At 46.7% G+C, this 20,437-nt stretch overlaps 1 protein-coding gene across 3 annotated transcripts; it reads left to right on the forward strand.

The window, feature by feature from the left end:
* Positions 1 to 458: 458 nt before the first annotated feature.
* Positions 459 to 20,350, forward strand: LOC104012814 (serum paraoxonase/arylesterase 2). 3 transcript variants are annotated; one of them, XM_087774573.1, is made up of 10 exons: positions 459 to 618; positions 4,837 to 4,907; positions 9,784 to 9,839; positions 10,787 to 10,952; positions 12,133 to 12,259; positions 13,067 to 13,267; positions 13,915 to 13,996; positions 14,532 to 14,660; positions 15,625 to 15,793; positions 20,257 to 20,350. In XM_087774573.1, the coding sequence occupies exons 1-9, from the start codon at positions 545 to 547 to the stop codon at positions 15,781 to 15,783; spliced, it is 1,065 nt and encodes a 354-aa protein (XP_087630699.1). In that variant the 5' UTR covers positions 459 to 544; the 3' UTR covers positions 15,784 to 15,793; positions 20,257 to 20,350. The 3 variants fall into 3 exon arrangements, with proteins under 3 accessions (XP_087630699.1, XP_087630710.1, XP_087630690.1); XM_087774584.1 differs by lacking the exon at positions 20,257 to 20,350 and adding an exon at positions 19,767 to 19,786; XM_087774564.1 differs by lacking the exon at positions 20,257 to 20,350 and having other exon boundaries at positions 15,625 to 19,017.
* Positions 20,351 to 20,437: the final 87 nt, after the last annotated feature.

The following is a 20,437-nucleotide window of genomic DNA, read 5'->3' on the forward strand; positions in this document are numbered from 1 at the left end:
CACGGTGGGTTCTGTAGCCCTTGTCCTGCATGGAGAGGAAAGCTGTTGGTGGGAGCGTGGCAGTGAGAGCAAGCATCATTATTTTTGGAAACTCTGGTATTAATGCATACATATTAACACGTATATCTCAGTATAGAGGTGTACATGGAGTACTTGTACATTCTGCATCATGCAATCTTTGTCTACCACACGTATTTTTATACAACACATTTTTTTTTTTAATGACAGAATCTGGACTTTAGTCCGCTTGCCTTTCACACGGTGCTGTAACACGGAGCCTACAGAGCGGCACTGTCTCTGGCTCCTTCTTCTGCCGTTCCCCCTGCCCCTGCGCCCGGACCTGCAACTTGTTGGCGGGGCCAGCGGGTTGACAGAGCCCCGTCTGCAGCAAAAGTCACCCCGTTTTCCGCCACCGCTTCGGGCGGCTCTGCTCGGGGCGGGGGTGCTGCCGGCCCTGCGTGCAGCGCCCTGCGCCGGGGGCGGCCCGGGCCGGCGCGGCGGGGCGGGACGCGGCGGAGCCGGGAGCGGGGAGCGGGGAGCGGCCATGGGGAAGCTGCTGGCGGTGGCTCTCGTCGGCATCGCGGCAGCCTTGGCGGCTGAGCGGCTGCTGGCCTTTCGGTGAGCCGCCCCGCGACCGCGGGGCCGTGCGGGGCCGCCGGACCGCCCGGGCGGGCGCCGCTTCCCGGGCGCGGAGCGGGGGGCGCGGGGTGCGGAGCGGCTGCCGGGAGCGGCGGGCGCGGCCCCGCCGTCCTGGGGGATAACGGGGGTGCGGGCAGCCGCGGGGCACCGGCGGCTCGGGCGGGATGGGCTGCGGCGTTTCGGAGGTGCGGGGGTCTGGGAGCTGCGGGCGCCGGTGCCGGCGGTGCGGGACGGGGCTGAGGCGGCCCCGCAGGTGGGGGGCGGCAGGCGGTGCCCGCCGCGGGGCCGAGCCGGGCAGGGGGGCGGCTGCAGCCCTTCTCGCCCCGAGCGTGAGGGCACTTCAGCTCCTTATCTGGGGAGGAACTTTAGGGACTTGCTGCCCTTGCACAAGCACGGTTGCGGCCAGAGGGGAAGGGTTCTTCATCATCATTGCCATCATCGCCATCATCATCATTATCAAGGGAACCCGTTTCCCCCAGAGAAAAACTAGGCGCTGGCTTGCTCAGTGGTGCCCTTCTCGTCCTCTGTCAGGCATGAACTAACTTCAGGAGCATTTGTCCAGCGGAAACACCCTTTGCAGTAAGGGGGTGTGAAGTCCTCCCCAGGAAGACGCTGGGGTCAAGGGGACCAAAGGGAGAGGGTGCCCTGGGGCAGGGGTCTGATACCTCTGTTTTTGCAGAGGCTGCAGTTAACAGGGATGTGCCAAAACTGATACCTGCAAATTTACCTCATCTCCTGTCGACTGGCCAGTGAGTGGAAATCAGGTTGCCAGAATCTTGCATTATTTTCTACCGAAGCTGACCTCTGGATAACAATAGCCCCTGTGCGCATGAGGTTTCCTCTGAAGGAGCACGGACTTCTGTGATCGTACAATTGGACCTCACTCGCCATGAGCTAAAATACCCAGCCATGTCCTGCTCCATATCCTACACTGCATATCATGAATGTGAACACTGGTGTTACAGCAGCTTCTGTCCTGAAAGCTACTAAACGCAGAACTGGTTGTTTCAGGCCACAAAAGTGATGGTGAATTACTGTGTTGCAAGGCAGCTACATCATCATAATTTTGCTCATGCCCACAGGGACTCCAAATGCCTGACTTCAAAGCACAACATCCAGCTAATCGATCTTCGGGTAGATGGTAGTTGTAGCTAATTACAGAAGGAGGGCTATACTCCCTGGGCCCAGGGACCTCGCATAGATGCGTTTGCGTCTTGCACTAAATCCATGGCGAGCGTTAGTGATAACCACGGTGGTGACAGGACCCTCCTGCCCTGGAGCTGCACAAGCTGGGATGCTGGAGCTGGAAAACGCTCCCAGGCTTTAGTGGGGCGAGGCATTTCAAAGCACTGTGAAGAGCAGGGAACCCTGCACCCCCGAAATCAAATGAACAAACACAATATTGGGAATCTGATAAAGCAGAATCTCCTGATGGCCATAGCATCCCCCCAGTCTCTGTAGCTCTCTGTGGGTTTTTCCTGTGTGCTGTGTTTTCAGCAAGCTGCAGCGTAGCCGCGGTCTTAAGACAGTTGCAGAGTTTGGAAACACACAACTTCAGATAACAAAGTACTCGAAGATAGTTTTATACAGCCTTGAGAGGAGAAACTATGGGTAGTGTTAACTCTTGCCAGGCCTCGCTGTTATCCATCCCCGACCCAGAAGGCAGGAATCCAGCAAAGACTTTTTGCAGTTCCTTCTGAGTTTGCTGTTCTGTATCTAGATAGTATGACACAAGAACCCTGAAATGCTTAAAAGATAAGGCTTGAAGAATTATTACAAATTTCTTACAAACTTAATTCTTCTTAGATCAGGTTTGTTTATGCATCTATTATTCTGTTGATAGCTACCAAATGGACTTGAGTAGGGCTTGTGCAGCAGAAAACAGGTGAAGTTCTTGTGTGTTAGCAACTGAAATTACACCAATTCCCCTACTGACATTTTAAATTGCTAATTCTTCTCTGAAGAAAGGTCTGAGCTAATTTGTACAACTCGAATGTGAATTATATTGTGTTACTGTTTTCCTCAGAACAATATGCATATGATATTATTGTTCATATATACTTATATGTATACACACAATGCTACAATTTCCTAACGCTCTGGACTGATATGGTCCTCAGATTGCATACTCTGTTCAAAACAGCAGCGTGCTTCCAGAAAGATGCTGACAGTTTGAAAAGAATTGGGAGCAAAAAGGAAAAATAAGAGGTCCCGTAAGGAAAAAAAAAAAACAAACCAAAACCAAAACCAAAGATCCAGGACTGGTTAGTCTAGAGAAGAGGAAAACTGAGAGAGATGTCTTTGAATATGCAACAGGTTGTTGCTGAAGGAAAGGGAATGCCTGTGGTCTGTGTCCCACGAAGCGGGACGGGGGTGGAGGACTGACGCTGGAAGGAGGAACCGGGTGGGAGAGGTGCTGTGCACTGGGGTTGCACCAAGTAGCAAAATTCCTGCTTTTTTTTGAAGTTGCACCCCCCACAGTTTGCAGGTCCGCTGTGTTCTTAGTAAGGCCGGTTAGTTATCTAGGCCATCTGGCTTAGTAGCTAAGGCTGGCTGAGCTAGATAAACTGACACATTTTGGAAAAGCCTCTATATATGCTGGAGGCTTGTGACCACTGTCCTTTTGAATTACGTTCATTCCAGCCCATGAAGTGTTGCCCTGGGAATGCTGTCGGGATATCATCATCCCTTGTTGGCTGCTGGCTGAGTTTCTGCTGTGCTTTGGGCTCTGGGTGGCTTGCAGTCTGCCCAGGAAAAGCTGATGCAAATAGGAAAGGGAAAAGCCCTAAGCAGGCAGCAGTGCAAACTTTGGGCATGATCGCCCCGAGCCAGAGTCGGGGGCCCGGTGGGTTCGGCTGTGCCGGGATGCCGGGGGGCGAGGGGGGAGCGATATCCCTCCTGTGCTTCTTGTGGGCTGGGATTTGCTGTCGGGACTCCTGAACTGGGGAAAAGGGCTTGGGAGACTTTAACTTGGCTCCTTTCCCTTGCTATCCTCCGCCCTTTTTGCCCTTTTTTCTTCTTTTTTTTCTGGCCTTATATTAGCAACCTGTGTCAATGATACAGCATCAAAGCAATTTAGAATTCCTAAATAAGTGATTAAAAAAATGCAGGACTGACATACCATGCAGTGCTCAGCTGTATTGCATATTTTTCATACCACAGACTGATACTGCTGTTTAGTTTATGCCTAAAACTATAATATAAACATAGCTAGGTTTTGCTATGTGATCTTTGCATTTAGAATTTCCTGTGGCTGGAGCAAGCCTCAACATATGTGTGTGATAGGCATGCAAAGGAGTAACTACATTAGTTTAAAAGCTTTCTTTTGGGAAAAAGAAAGAAAAAGAAAGAAATATTCTAGTACACTAGCTTGACATTTTTACATAGAAACACAATGTATTTGCTTATGGCACTGCAGAACGGTCAAACACAGCAGTCCTGGTAGCGAGGTGCCTTTCATATAGGGTTGTAGACAACCAGGAACGGAGGAGCTGAAGCAATGGGAACTAATGTGTAGGTACCTGTCTGTATCTGCTTGTCCAGTAAAGCATGAGCCAGAGAACGAATTTTGTGGGTGTTCAGGCATGAAATAAGCACTGCTGAAGGATAACGCTCTGGGTGTGTACCAGGAGAGAAGAGGAAGGGACAGGGTAATTGCTGGAAGTTGTACTACCAAGTCCTACCTGTTGTTAGGGAACTGGTAGTCCTGCCTTGCAATAACGCTATCGCTGCTTTTGAATGTGGACTAAGAAATGAAGAAAGTGCAACTGCTGGTGGCCTGGTCACCAAAAATAGCCAGTGGGCGGGGGTAGAAGGTCACCCTCTCCTCATCTGAAATGCTGGTCCTAACTGCAGGGTGCTGCTATATTGAGGTGGCTGAAACCTGAGGAAAGTGTGGCTATGTTATTTTATCGTTTGGGCTGTGGTGAGTCATGAAAGCTTGTTCCTGAAGCTCATGAACAAAGTCAGGTTCCTGAAGATAGTCTAGGAGAATCACTTAATCCCTGGACCTGTGTAACCATCACAGTGATTTGGAGCAATTGCTGTTGTCAGTTCTGGGTTTTGCTTATTCAGTATTTTAGGGCTGATTTGTTGCTGCAGTATGGCAGACAATAAAACTAAGATAAAGCTAGGCTAGGAATGTTACCTGTTTTAAAACTGGCTGTGTGCTGTTAACTCTCCTCTTTCCTCTTGCAGGAACAGACTCAATGCTTCACGGGAAGTAGCCCCAGTAACCCTCCCGAACTGCCGGCTCATTAAAGGGATTGGTATGTGCTCAAAATAACTGAGTGCATTGCTTTTGTCCAGCCTTGTTTTGAAACTGCTTCTTAAAGCCAGCTTCCAAGCCTGATCCTGAAAACAAAGTGCTAATTTGACTTTCATTTGTTGCTTGGACTTTGAGCAGGGAGAAGCTGCAGGAAGAAAGTTATACGGAAAAACTCGCTAGTTTGGTATAATACTTTTTGCCTTTGGTATTTAATGTTTCTGTTCCTTTTCTTGAAAATGAGTACCTTGAAAACACTTGTCCTTTGCTCAACCACTTAGGAAGTTATTTGGCTTTTAGATGAGGGTGTGCTGGCTCTTCAGGCAGGTACCTACAGGTGGCTGTCAGCTGCTGATGTCTTGAAGACAGGACATGCTGCAAGGGTGGAAGCTTTGGGAGAAGGCATGTGGTGAGGGAGCAGCTGCTAAATGCCAGCCAGGATCGCCCGCCTTAGCGCCTCATTTTTGCGGAGATTTAGGAGCGGGCTGGTACCACGCCGTGCAAACGGCAGGCAAGAGCTCGGTGCGGTTGCACAATTCAGCTGTGGGGTTTCAAAGAGCAGGGGGTCATGTTTGTCATCCTAGTCTGGTTTGTGAAGAGGTTTAACAGAGTGGCTGAAATGTTGACTTTGTACTTTGGGTCATGTGTTTAGCACATGGCAATGTTTCTGTCTTGCTTTTTCTCTCCCTTTAGGGTAATCGGAGTATAAAATGGATAGCTTTAAAATTGATAGCTTTTTTGTGTCTCACTTTCCCCCAAATTATAATTTTTAAACTTAATACAAGCTTAATGGGTGGGGGTTTTCTCCTCCTTAGTATTTTCGGAAATGTCTTGAATTCTGTTGAAATTTGCCTGGCTTTTGCATGTGTAAAAAGTCACTGGATGAGCTTTAAGAGCCTTGCTGCCTTTGAGCTTGCTGAGTCACTGTACTGGTTTCATAAATCTTGCTTCTTCCTTGTGTCAGGAATCAAACATCTTTGTAAAGTCAAATTACTGGCATGAATGAGTGTGTGCAGGGTTCCTTTGCCTGAGGCTACATGCAGAAGAAATTGCATTTGAAAAAACTTTGCAGGTCTTCTAGATTGAGCTGTAATTTACTCATACAAGACTCTGAATAATGCTTGTTTGATGGTGATTCACATGAAAATAATTGCTGAGTAATTCTTGTAAGCATATCACTATTGCAATTGTTACAAGACTTTTTGCAACACGATTGCTCTGTTGAGGAAAGAAGGAAAGCTGGAAATTGCAAATACAGTTGTGTTTAATTTCTGAATGATATCTCATTTTTGGTGCCTGATATTTATATGGAGATTAGGCAAATTTTGAGAACCTGGCTCTGCTCAGAGGTGGTGGCAGATCAATTTACAGAGCTTCGTTTCTGCTTCTCGCTGTGCTCCTGTAACACTGTCCCTTCTCAAGCATCTCTGCACCTTGCCTTGCCTTTGCTCTGTCATTTGCTGCTCTTTAGAAAAACTAAAATGCCAAAAATTCATTCAGCAGGTCCGATGTGGCAGAAAGAGAAATAAGAAAGGTTTAATGCAAACTTAAGAGTTGGCATGTTCACTCAAATGTCTTCCAAAATTCATTTAATATGACTGAGGGGTTATATTACTCAGGGAGACCAAGGAGCCCTAACGTCTAGATGCTGCCTCGATAGCACTATTCAGACCAGGGGTTTTGCTGTACTCAGATCTGTAAGGTTGCTCCTGTGGGTGACTTTGTGTAAGGATATCTTTCTACATGGACATCTTGGTCCTCCTCGGCCTTTTTTCTTTAAAATGCTGTCATAAAGTTGAATAAACAATCTGTCTTTATTTTAATCTTTAAACCGGTCCTTCTGACTTCTTAAGTGGGACGTAGGTAATGAGCTGGATCAGCTCTGAACAAAAGAATCTTAAACTATCCATTCTGTACATAGAACAGGCATCTGGTACAGTCTATTGTAATGATGTTAAAAGCGATGCATCCATAGTAAAGGAAGCAAACCCAGAGTAAATGGAAAAATTCTCTAGTGGACCCTTTTCTTTCTGCACAGTTTCATCCTTTCTGTGTCTCTCTCTTTTTTTTTTAAGACTTTGACCTATTCTGCTTTTCAAATATTGTGAAATGTAAGCACAGATGCAAACATTGAACAAACCAATAAAAAACTGCAGCTTGTCCTAAACCTCATTCACAGATATGTAGGAAAGGCTACATTTGTAGAACAAACAGTATCTTCTGGATTCTGGAGTTATAACTTGATACTGATTTATAGTAAACTAACTATATGTCTTGAACTAATTCCTGAAGTTCAAGAAGCTATAGAAATTGCTAGAAATACTTGCATCTTGGAACAATTCATGGGACACAGGCGAAATAGTTGCTTGCTTTTGGACATGAAATCCAAGGTTTGTTTGGGTTTTTTTTGTTGGGTGCGCCTGCAGAATACATCATACTAAGATAAAATAAGTTACAAAAAAATGAAATGTTTTTAGGGTAGACAGTAATTTTTCTCAGTATCTTTAATTTTTTTTTCAAACACTCCTTATTCAGATAATGCCATGGACAAGCTGGGCTCAGTGATAAAATTAAGCAATATGTAGTGCAGGTAACTGATACCTAATAAATCAGTTCCTAACTCTCCAGTCCCATATAGCGCCTGTGACAGCAGCCCAGAGCCCTCCCAAAATGCAGGAGAGCCCGGGAGCTTCCTCGTGTCCGGCTGTGTGTCTCCATCCCCTCCTGGCCGCCTCGGCGGTGCCAGCTCAGCAGGATCGTGCTGAATCAGCATTTTGCTGCTCTTCCCATGGCGCTCGCTCTCTTCCACACATACCAGGTCCTGGCTGAGAAGTGGCCAAAATGTGCTTTGCTGGGCAGTTTCTTTTGAAGTAGTTGGGTGCAGGGGTCTCATTACACTCCTTCCACCAGAAACTTGTACTTTTTAATTATCTGCTCCCAATCAGCCTGCTCATCTTTCTGCTTGGCAGCCTCACTAATTCAGTAGCGATAAATGATTATATCTCTGTTTATTTACTCACCTACGTGCTCTGTCAGTAAAAGCTGTCTGTCCAAGCTCACGTCACCATGGTAAATGAGCCTCTCCACATTTCGTTACGTTGTTGTCTTTGCAGCAATCCCAGGAAGCGGAGAATCTCTGCTAACCCCATTTTATCAATGAACCCAGATTTGGAGAGACCAAGAGCTGGGGCAAAGAAAAGGAGCTTGTTGCTTAAACCAGGGTGTGAGCTGAGCTGAAACAAAGCAAATTCAAAATTTTAGTTGGAAAACACAGGCTCTAAATGTCCCTGGGCACATCAGTGCAGATATCTGCCTCCTGCCTGAGACCCGTCGAAATTCAGAACCAAAACCCAGGAGGTGGGATAATGGGCTGGCACCCCCCAAAATGCATCTTCAGACCTTTTGCTCTTCAGAAGGCAGGGATGCTCCGCTCGTTAGTGTAACGGGGTGGAGCAGGGGTTTGCTGAGGCTGAGGAGGAGCTGGCCCTGTCCCCTGTCCCTCCAGGACAAGTCATGCCACCAGGTCTCCCCAGGGCTGAGCTGGGGAGGAACTTGCCTGAATGGGTGAATTTGGGGATCTGGTTCCTCCCCACAAGGGCTATTCGGTGGCCCCAGGATAAATTACAGCCTGGCCGAATTAGTGCCGGGATAAATAGGAGTTACATAAAAGCAACCAACGAACCCAGCTGGAATTTGCAGGCGCTTCCTCGGGAGGAGGTGCCGAGGTGCCGGGGTAGTGGGACCCTTGTAGGGTCTCGTGGGGGGTCTGTGCCCAAGCCGGAGCGGGTGTGGAGAGATGGGACAAGCTGGGTGGAAAACCTCTGTGTTGGCGGCTCTGTTAAAGAAAACCTGCAGAATAATTTCCTCCTTTGAAGCAAATGCTCTGGCGTGGGTTTAATCCAGCCATCGTCTGGAAAGTGGCTTGTGGGGAATGTGCTGGTGATGTGGAGAAGAGAGGGGAGGCTTCTCAGGGGAGTGGTGAAAATGTGGGATGGCAAACATGCTTCAGCATCGGACTGAAAGCTCTATGAAAAGTTCTTGATCAAAGCCTAAAATTGCTCTAGTGTTCTTACTAAAGGGATTTTATTTTATTTTATATTTTATTTTGTTTTATTTTATTTTATTTTATTTTATTTTATTTTATTTTATTTTATTTTTTATTTTATTTTATTTTATTTTATTTTATTTTATTTTATTTTATTTTATTTTATTTTTTATTTTATTTTATTTTATTTTCCTAGCAGGGGAAAATATTACAGGGACTAGAGGAACTGGCAATATTGGAAATGATTACCTGCAGTTTAAAGTGTGGTCTAACTATTAAAGCCCTTAGTTGTGAAAGATATAGTAGGTTCTCTGTCACTTGAGAGCTTTAACTAAATATTTGGCAATCCATCTTAGTGAAGTGTCCCAGCTCAACCGGGAGAATTAGTGTGCGCCGTTCCCAGAGCTGCCTTATGCAAGCGTGCGGGCTGAGTGATGGGTATGGTCCTGCCCTGAAAATCTCCTAGTCTGCGCTAATTGCTTGCTGCAAAACACTATTGTCAAAAGCGGGTGATTCATCCCGTGCCGCCCCGGGGCACACGGAGCTGGATGGGAGACTGCCCAGCCACCACGGGGGCACCCCTGTGTCCCCAGAAAGAGGTGAACCCCAGCACCATTTCGTAACCTGGCGTGCTACCACTAACGTAACTAACCATTTCGTAACCACGTCTGCTACCACTTTGAATGCGATGCAGACTTTTCCATTGAATTTCATCGCTTGTGCAGTCATATCAGAAAGGGACATTCATGAGAGCTGGAATTGTACTGAAAAGGAGGTTTTTCGATGGGAAATATTTAATGTCATCTGAAAAATCCTGTTTATCTCTGTCTTGCAGAAAGTGGTTCAGAAGACATTGACATACTCCCCAATGGACTGGCTTTCATCAGCTCCGTAAGTGCCCACGTCCCCTCCCTGTGCAGGGGCTTGCCTGCTTCCTTATCTACAGAAACCATAGGTGAAAATTGCAGGATGGACTCTTTTTTCTACAAGGCTGGCTGGCTCCATAGGAACGGCCTGGACTTGTGTTGGCTTAGCCGGCATTTCCTTCTGCTTGAGCAAGTGCACTTCTTGTCACTGAAGTGGTCGTGGCTCTGACACATGGATCCTATTGCGCTGGCTTATCTGCCCACGTAACCTTGAATTTCTTTCATGCTGCTTCCTTGAAATGTTGAAATGTTAAACCTCTCCCTTGTTAAGAAGATGTGTTAATTCCCCACCTTTAAAAAAAAAATCAGATTTTGTGTGTTGATTTTGTTGTTCCAGATTTTTTTTTAGCCCTTAAGACTGAGGTTTTCAAGCTTTCCTTTGCTATCAGGATGGCTAGCAATTATTGTCTAAAACAAAAGCTGATGTTTTCATCTACGTGCTCCAGGGACACCCAGGGAATGATAACGTTGCAAAATTCATGCCAGAAATTGTGAGCTGTCGCACTACTGCTGTTCCCCATGGCTTTACCCCGGTGGACGCCTTCGGCGGTGCCGTACTCCCATTTTGTCCCTGCAGCGTGTCTGTTCGCAGAGTGGTTTGGCATACGGGGAGCGCCCACCCCGGCGGCGGCTGCAGTGGGTGGCAGAGGTGCCACCGCCCGGGTGGTGGGTGGTGGCTCGGCCGTGGCTCCTTGTGGCCTCCACGCGGCTTGCTCCCTCTGCACTGCCATGAAGGCTCCGAAGGGAGAGCAGAGCCGGCCCCTCTGCCTCCATCGTGGCACGGCAGGCTGAAGCAGAGGGAAATCCTCATGTGTGTTTGCAGGCCTGAACAAGGCTCCAGCGTTTTCAGTCCTGTGTTGCTTCCCTTTACCTTTTATTCAGGAATGATTTTCTTATGTTTTGATTTTACAGGGCTTGAAATATCCAGGATTAAAGAGCTTTGCACCAGACAAGCCAGGTGAAATATTTTTGATGGATTTGAATGAAGACAATCCCAGAGCAGTGGAACTGAGAATCAGCCGAGGGTTTGATCTGGCGTCGTTTAACCCTCATGGAATCAGCACCTACATAGACAGAGGTAAAGAGATCTTTAACTCGAGGTGGTGGCAAATCTCAGCCTAAAGAGCAGAAACAGAAATCCCTTTGCAGCCTCGCAGTGCACCCCCAATAGCCTGTGCTTGCTGGGAGAGAAAAAGGTTTTTGGGCTTTTTAACTTTGTTGGGCTCTTTTGTAAATGTCAGCTGCTAAAGCAAACACCTTTGCATATAATCTCAGGCTGTCTGACACAGAAAGACATCCTATATATTGAAAGGAAAGAAAACATGGGAAAAGTTTGAGGAGTTGAAAACCACATAAAGTTTATTTTACTAATTTACATCTGTCTCACTCTGGGGTCAGGGGTTTTGAGGAGACACGTGCTGCACCAACTAGTAGTGACCAGAATGGAGACTTCTGTGGCTAAAGAGTAAATTACCAAACCTCTGTAAATTACCAAAATCTCTGGTACTCTGTGGCCAAGCCATGTTCTCTCCAAGACGTGTTCTCTTATCGCAGGCTCTGACTGCCAATAAAATACCTTTCATGCTCTCCTTCCTTTCTTTTCCCCTGTCCTTTCACTGGGGATTTTAGCAGGGCAATTAGAAGTCTGCAAATATTAAGAGAAAGAGAACCACCGCTGCAGCTTGACGTGCGTCCCCACACGGTCACCCTTTAAGGGAACGTGTTGGAGAAATTGGTGGTGGCTAATTCAGGGTTTCACCAGAAGGGCTGGGCAGAAGGACTGCAGCCTTACACAGAGTACAGGAGAAGGATGCTCCTTCAGCTTTCGCAGGAGATGCGGTAAATAAACCAAAGAGCCCAAACTGGCTGGGCTACAAGCCCTCCTTCCCATTTCATGCCACCAGTCACTGGCCATTTCATGCAACCAGTCACTACAGTGCGTCAGATTGCAAAACCCAGTGGCTTGGGCGCAAGGATGAAGCCATGGTTTCTTTCTTCCTTGGTAGAAATAGTAAAAAAGTAGCTTACACAGCAGTTTCCTGTAGAGTGAGCCCGGGAGAAGAGTGGCTGGAGATCTGGATCCAGTTGCAGTGGCCTCCTGCATTACTTTGGTACTTGTCCTTCTGCCTCTGAAGAGCCATGAGACAAATGCACCAAACCCAACATGTGCTCTGTACTAGAGGCTGCTTCAGAGCTGTGGGTGCTCAGCCGCACAAACTGTTGCAGAGAATTCAGCTGTTTCCATTTCTTTTTTTAAGACGACACCGTGTACCTCTTTGTTGTGAACCATCCCCATCAGAAGAGCACAGTAGAACTGTTTAAATTTGTAGAAGACGACAGTTCTCTTGTACACCTGAAAACCATTCAACACGACCTTCTGACAAGGTATTGGAGCCAAATAGCGTCTTCCCCCAGAAGAACAGGCTGCTTTGGTAATATCCAAAGTAGGATGATTTTGGTTTTAGGGTATTATTAATATGAGATGTTTTCTCTTTAGCCAGCTTTCCTGTTTCTCTTATTGATTGCTTCTTATCTGTGTAATCAAAAACTGTGTTTCTCCAATCTCTTCTGTAAATGAGATTTTTAATAGTTGTGTCACTGAATCAGTCTTAAGCGCCCTTGTGATTGATGCCAGTGAATTAGCTTGGCATCCGTTTCTCCTTCTCTCATGTAACCCACTCTCGGGTCATTGCAGATATGAATCTTCAGATACTCTATTATTCTCAATTTTCTATACTGTAAAAATAAACATACTTTTAGCTTTTTCTCTTTTTTTGTCACATACAAAATTTTCTTGGTCTGTCCTGCAAAACGATTGTAAGAAAGATAAACAGAGCCTGATAGATAAAGTTGTCACAACTCCTACCTGTTGTCTGGTTTCCAGTTGAATGTCATCAAAAGAGAGACAAATTTCCATGGACTTAGGGACAGGTAGCCAGATCTCTAGCTGATGCCCTCTGGTCCTGTTCAGGTCTCAGCACTGCACAGTTCTGGCTCACGTAAAAGAAAATAGAAGTAAAAAGGATCTAAATAATTTGGTGTCTCTCTGAAGTACCATATGTAATTGCAGCCCCTTTATGTCTATGGGATGACCATGTCCTGACTGGATTCTGGGCAGTCCTGCAATGCTCCTTCATACCTCTCATTTCATTCTTTTATTTATCTTTCTCCCTCTCTCTTTATTTTTTTTAGTGTGAATGATATAGTAGCTATGGGACCAGACAGCTTCTATGCTACCAATGACCACTACTTCTCCGACTTCATCTTGATGTTCTTGGAGATGTTCTTGGGTTTAACTTGGTCAAATGTTGTTTACTACAGTCCAAAAGAAGTTAAAGAAGTAGCAGCTGGGTTTTATTCAGCCAATGGAATTAACATTTCACCCGACAGAAAGTAAGTTTCTCCTTGCCTTAGATTTTGTTTGATCACACAAAAGAATCCCGAAATCCTAATTTGTACACCCGGTACCTCTGTGGTCAAGTGTCTAAACTGGCTCATGTAAGACAAGGTGCTACCTGTACAATGCAAGCGATACGGAGGGTTTGTAGAACAGAAGTCGTGTGTCTCGGTCTCTAGAGGCAATGTTTCCTGCTTTGCGTGGTAGTTTATATGCAGTAAGATCAAGGTTGCTGCATTTTAACCAGCCGATACAGAAGTTTGTGTATGTTGCTTGCAAGGTTTAATGGGCCAGGATTTCTGCAAGTGGGGAATGCTCTCAAGTCTTAAAGTCTGTACGACTGAATTAACCAGTCCTGTGGTGTAGACGGGTGGTCTTAAAAAAAAAGCATATTTGCGGATCTCATGATCCAAGGGCTGCTTCAGTGTCGTAATGGAAGAACTGGTGCAGTGTGAAGCTACAGTAGGGTCGCAGCAGGTTGGCTTCAATTCAGTGCCCTGTGGCCTGCTTGCAATGTCCATTGCTGTGTGAGAACAGTGGGGTGGCATTCCTCATGGGAAGCGCTGGGCTTGCACAGGAGGAACTGACAGGTTTTGGTGTCTCCTTACTCATACACATTGCTAAGAGGTGCTTTCTTTTCAAGGTACATCTATGTTGCAGATATATTTGATCATAATGTCCATGTTATGGAAAAACAGGCTAATTGGAATTTAACCCATGTGAAGGTAAGGTGCTGCTGTTCCAAAGAAAGAGGCATATATGAATTTTGGACAGATTAGTCTTCATGAATGCTTGAGATTTCAACCTGATCATGTGTGAAGTTCTGGTCTGGATGGCTCCTGCCGTGGGTTTGCAGAGGTGCTCTGCACTCTGTTACAGAGCTTCAGGTCTTCCACCCTCCCACTGGCAACCAGAGAGGGATCCTTGGGCATGCTGTAGAGCCGCAGTGGAAGTCTGCCGCAGTCAGCATGGGTTAGTCCACAAAGCGCCGAAGTAATCAAGAGGAGTGTAGGTGTGAATGCAGCCGATGGGGGAAGCTCAGAGCAGCAAGGAGGTTTCTCACGGCACAGAGGAGGGGATGAAGCATACTGGGGGAAAAGAAAAACAGCATTGGGGAAGAAAATACTTTTTAAAAAATCAGTCTAAGTTATGTCAGATGAGAGTCTTGGACAAGTCTATTGATTATGTTATAGTTTGCTTCCAGGACTTCTGAGTGCTTTAACTTCTCTCTTTTTCTTCTTTTTCCGTTGTGATGGATAGACACTGCAGCTGGACACTCTGGTTGACAACCTGTCTATTGACCCTCACACTGGAGACATCTGGATAGGATGTCATCCCAATGGGATGAAGCTGTTCTACAACGATCCTGAAAATCTGCCTGCCTCTGAGGTGCCTTTTGGGAGATGTCACTGGTCTCTTGGCTATGTCTCTGCCAGAAAGTTGCTGTGTTCAAATCACCCTGGTGTAACTTAACTCTGCATTACATAGAGAAGAGCCTGGCCAGCCTTTGTGAAATCAAAGACCGAGCTGGCTTCCAGCTTATAGCTTCTGCTCTTAAGTGGAAAGCCTGAACAGCGTATACTCACTAACAAACACCTATTCAGATCCTTAGGAGACAACTGAGTAATTTTCACCCAGTAACTCAGTCATTCTGGACTCCGCAGGCTGTTTTCTGTGCAGCTGTGGCTGCGCAATCAGATTTTGATGAACTGTGTTAATTACCGAGCCAGCACCTCTTTGCCAAACAAAAAATAATTGACTGAGTGCAAAGCACGACCAGAAACATTCACACTGGAATGATTTATCTGTGCAAGTGTGGTTCATCAGTAGGTGACACTGTAATTCTTCTTCCTTCTGAAATCAATGAGATACTGGCATCAGCGCGCTAGCGGCCATGAGTGCAGTGGTTGGTTGGTGTCCGTTTGATTTCAGCCTTGTCTGAAGCTTCCCATAAAACACTTTTCAAAATTGTCGTGTTCAATAGCAGTAGATTTATGATACTAGGCAGTTGTTTACTCTGGCTGGAAAAAGCGTGAAAATAAGAAGATATTAAGTAACTCTTAGGCTGGAAAAAACTGCACATGCTTAGTGCGAGGGATGACTGCCTTACTTACTTACTGAGGTGGAGTCTCTGTTGCACACCCACTTAAAAAAATATAATCAACCTTCATGGACCATGCTTCACACAAGCAGAAATTGTGGCCCTATCACAGGAATCACTTGGTTGTCGTTATCAGCAGCTGATCAACCTAAATAACTAATTTGTTTAGGTTAACATACTGATCGTCCCTCCATCCGTGGAGGATTTTTCACCCCTGGCCATTTCAGCAGATGTATCCCCCTCCTCCGGCAGGTCCTGCGCATCCAGAACATCCTCTCGGAGGAGCCTGCGGTGACGCGCGTCTACGCCGACAACGGCTCTGTGCTGCAGGGAAGCTCGGTGGCATCCGTCTACGAGGGAAAACTGCTCATCGGCACAGTCTTCCACAGAGCTCTCTACTGTGAGCTATAGCTCGTCGTGGGTAAGATCTGCTGCGGTGGAAAGGATTTAATTCCTTGGGAACTCACTTAGTTTCTGCTAGATTTGCTAACAAGACTGTTCCAATAAAGGTTAACTTGAGTCATGGAAATGTATTTTAGCCTTCCTCTCCAAAATGGGATTTTTACGCAATAGTAAAGGAAATGGAATTGAAGGTGAGAAATTAGTTTATTTGTGTAATGGGGAGAACCCCATGTCAGTAACAAAGAGTAACCTCGAAGTTCAAATTCAGATTACGAATGACTAAACTGTCAGACACAGAATTATCTCTTGCCACTGGATTTCTGTTTTTGGTTTTGTGTTTGTTTTTTTTTTTTTTCTCCCAGAGAAAACTGATTCTGTAAATGAGAACTGGTAACTACCAGTGTGGTGTGCTTTCTTGTCACCGACCCCTGGGCTTTCCCAGGGACTCTGCTAAGGGTTCTTCTTCCCAACTCTTCTGTTGGCTTTCCCTAATGCTTCTGAAATAATTGGAAGGAGAATAAATGTTATTTCAATCTCATTTCTTCCCTCTTCCCCCTTTAAGCCGTTTCCTAATGTAACATCAGTTTCATAAATCTGTCTTAATCCTACTGAGAAAAGAGGAGGGCATCACTTCAGAGTGGTTTCTTACTGAGTCTTCCAAAGGCAGTTTAAAAAAAGCCTTTTTTTCTTAAAGGAGCGGGAAACAACTCCCGAGCACCTTCAGGGAAAAGTGCGTTAGCAATTACTGCTGTCTGTCACAGCAAAGGGAGCATTTCTGGGTGCTTTGCCACGGCGCCGACCCCCGAGCGTTGGTCACGAATCTTCTGTGTTCCGGTCCGTAGGGAGCCGATGCCGGCGGTGCTGCTGTGCAGCAGGCACCCACTTTGCGCTTATCCAGCAGCAATTACTGGTTACATCGTGCACTGCTGAAAGACCTATCCAGGTTTCCATCAGCTGGTGTTTTTAGAATGGTGTTAGTTAGCAATCACCTGCAATAAACTGAACTGAGTGTCCTTTGAAGCTGGAAATCAGTTTTGTGCTTTTTAGTGTGCACAGCAAGATGCCAGTCTGGCAGAAGCCCCTGTTTCAGCCACCACTTGGTTTCCTGCCCGTGGAGCGAGCTCTTTCATTAATATCGCTGTCCTTACTCACAGAGCAGCTCCTGCTGCTCTTTTTGTCCTCCGAGTTCCCACCTCTGATCACTGCTCTGGTTCTGTGAGAGTTGCTGACATCCAGCTAAAGGCTCCGTGTTATCGACGGCAGCTCCCCTGCCGGGGTTGCCGCTGTGCTGCCTGCGCCTGCCTGCACCGGCACTTCTCAGCAGCCTGGCTGCCCCTCCGAATGGTGTCACCAGACAGAGCTGCCCGGGGGCCACCATCCCCTCTGCATCCTTCAGCTGATGTGGTAGCTTGTGCTCGCTGCTGTTCTTCCACCACTGTGTGGAGAAAAAAGGCAGGCTGCTCGTGAAGCGTGAGCTCAGGAGGAGAAAGAGCCAGTCCCTGGGTGCTAGTTGCTAATTTGGCTTTGCTGTTCCCGCCTGCAATCTGCTTCACCACCAGCCACGGCCCCCTCTGGAGAATACATGGAAAGTCCAGTACCTTGAAAACACAGGAGCGCTTCTGCCTACAAGATAGAGCAAATAACCTGCTCTGTAGTGGCCCAAACACCAAGATGGGAGCCAGAGTATGTGCAAACCTTTGTCTGTCTTTGGGTTTTGCTGTTCTGGCTGAGGCGGCGTTACTGCGGGCTAAGGTTTGGGTGAGCAGTGGCCCTGAACAGCAAATGTGTGTGCTGACACCTCTTGGCTCCTGTGCCTTTCCTTTCTAACACAAACAAGCCTAATGGCTTTCATCCACTGGTACAAAGGAGTTACTTCTCCTTCTCTGAGGGAAAGGGACAGCTCTAACCAGAGCAAGGAGTCGGTGCCAGGGCTCATGGTTGGGGCTGCGTTGCTGTACAGGAGGGATGGCACCACCCTCCTTCCTCTGCACAGCTGCAGTGGCCTGTGGGTCTTGCCACATCACCTCCCGTCCCCGGAGAGCGTCTGCTCCACCCCGAGCCCCCGCGCTGCCACCGGCTCGCTGGCACAGACGCTGTGGCGTAATGCACGTCCCTGGGCACAAGAGGCTGTGTGAGGTTTAAGAGCTGAGCCAGCAGCATGTCGGCTTGGTCGCTTGCCCTTCCCGCTGCCGGCAGTTTCCCACTGCTGCCATGCCAGATGACTCTCTCACCCCTGCGTAGCAAGAGCGGTTGCTGGTATTTGTGATGTTTTGTATACAAATAGCACAGGCTGCAGGGGTCTAGCGATGGCTAGCGGGGGAGACTTGAGCTTTAGGGTTAACCATGTGGCTAATTGACCTTGTGTCTTGGGCATGGCCCTGCATTAGCAGGTCTGTGCACAAACTGCGTTCATAGCTCCTCTCCAAATTGCCCACAGTTGATCTGGGGTCTTGAGCACTGCCCAGGATTTACCATCTGCCTATGAAGGCTTTGGTGACAGGGACTTACCTGTTCGGATCACGGGTTCAAGCCTTTTGCTAACCGTGGCATGCAGACAGCCCTTCCACAGAGCAGAGCCAGCCCTGAACGAGTCCGGCTTTTGTCTCCTCCCTTTACTGGACTTGCCTTTGGCATCAGCTGACTGCACCAAGCACTCGAGAACATAATTTACCATAACTCTGGCTTTGCCGCTCCTTCCTTAGGAACTTCTCTCCCTGCAAGACATTTTCAGCTTCCCTGGGAAGTGGCATGCTTTCCTACAGGAACGTGTAATTCATTTTCGGCATTGAGGAACAGACATGGTTCCCAGAGCCCAAGCAGAAAAAAACTGCTCTGAAGGAAGTTCTCACAATGAGGAGAGGTTGGGCTGTTAACTTGTGATTAGCCATCAACGTCCCGCACTAGTATCTTAAAACAATTATTTTAGGCTTGTGCCACTATTTGTTCTCAAGTAAAGTAAGTGCCATCTTCTAAGGAGTTAGGGTTTTGCAGCAGTGACAGTAACACAGCCAAAACGCCAACCAGTCACCGCTGGTCCTGGATTTACTCTGCGGTTGTAGAAGTGTAACAACCCGCATTTCCCTCAGCAGTGGTAGAAGTAACCCATCAAAACATTAATTTCACATTTTCCAGTAGCTTAGAACATCTTCAAATGAGCAAATCTACATGTTGTTGGATCTTGTCAAACTTGTACTTTTTTGTTGGTTTTGGCCTTCAGAAAATAAAGAATCTGTTCACTCGTCACTGGCTTTTTTTTTTTCTGTTTTTAAACTTATACCTGTACTGAAGGTTTTCCCAGCGGTCTGCCCGCAGACAGAAGCACGTGCAAGTGACGGGCCTTATCTTTTCCTAAAGCATTTGAGAGGCGAGAGATCATAGGTAGGACTTAGTACCTGCTATTACTAATAGTAAAATTTTGAATTTTGACCTGAGGCAAGGAGGGCTGGAAGCCCGTTGCCAGCCTCCTCTAAGGGCGCCCCAGCCTCGCAGTGCGGAGGTGGGAATTGAAGCTGGGCCACCGTGCATTAAAGCGGTGCTGGGCAGGACAGAGACAGCAAGCAGGCGTTTTGCAGCAAAAGCAATGCTGGGGTACAGCTCCTACTCCGCAGCGTGAAATCGCCATGGGATAAAACTCACTGGCAGCCTCAGTGCAGAAACAGCAGTGGAGGAAAAGGCACCTCAAGCCTGGCCTCCCAATTACAAGGTGACCTGCACACGGAAAATCCGGGCTTGCAACCGGGAGGAGGGCATAACCCATCATTTTTTACAAGCTGTAGAGTCTGGAGCAGTTCTGAGCATTTCAGAAACCAAACTGCCGGTATCTGAGACAACTTGCACAAACAACAAGGACATACGTATAGATGGCTCCAGGCTTAGGAATCTGCTGAGCAGACACATTTTACATGTCAGTCACGGACTTGCAGCCTCTTAATATACCTATTTTAATTAAGATGATAACTTTATGGATTGAGGATTCTTTTATCTTCTTGCAGGTGGTGGCGATATTAGCGGAAAGTAAGATTTATGATTCAGCCATTGGGAAACGCAGACTGGGTTAGACAGATTAAGTGCAGAGTATTTGGCCTAGATTCCGACAGATGTAAATCCACTGAAACGACGACACAAATTGGACAGTCTGTGCCCTCCGCTTTTCCCTAATTTAATGCTTTACTAAAATCAAATAAATAAAGACATATTAAATATGTTCAGCAGAACTGCTGTACTTTGAATGTATGAAATGCCCTTTATAACCAACCTGCACTTGAGTGTAAAACAGTAAAATGTTTTTATATACCAAAACTAATCCAGGTCTTTTAAACAGACAAACATTGAGCAGCATCAGCGTGAAGGCAGCCTATTTTTACATCAACCTGCAGCAAAAGACCGCACACTACATTTCATCTGCATATGAAGAAAAAAGGCCATTCTCTTTCCTTACTCTATATATATTTTTTTTTTTTACTTCTTTTTACATAATTACAGATTGTAAACAAGACCCACTCAGAGGCCTGCGAATCATGCCAATTTGGCCAAGAGCTGGGATTAAAGTAATCTCCGGCACTGAGCAGAAGGAAGGAAAGAACAAGCAGGGCAAGGTCCGTGTCCCCCCCTGCCCCCAGGCTGGCCCACGCAGCAACATGTGCCCACCATTTATTATTTCTTC

This window comes from Nipponia nippon, unplaced genomic scaffold (assembly GCF_047370975.1).
Source record: "Nipponia nippon isolate SJK-2023a ecotype South Korea unplaced genomic scaffold, ASM4737097v1 scaffold_1, whole genome shotgun sequence".
In the NCBI taxonomy this organism is placed as follows: Eukaryota; Metazoa; Chordata; class Aves; order Pelecaniformes; family Threskiornithidae; genus Nipponia; species Nipponia nippon.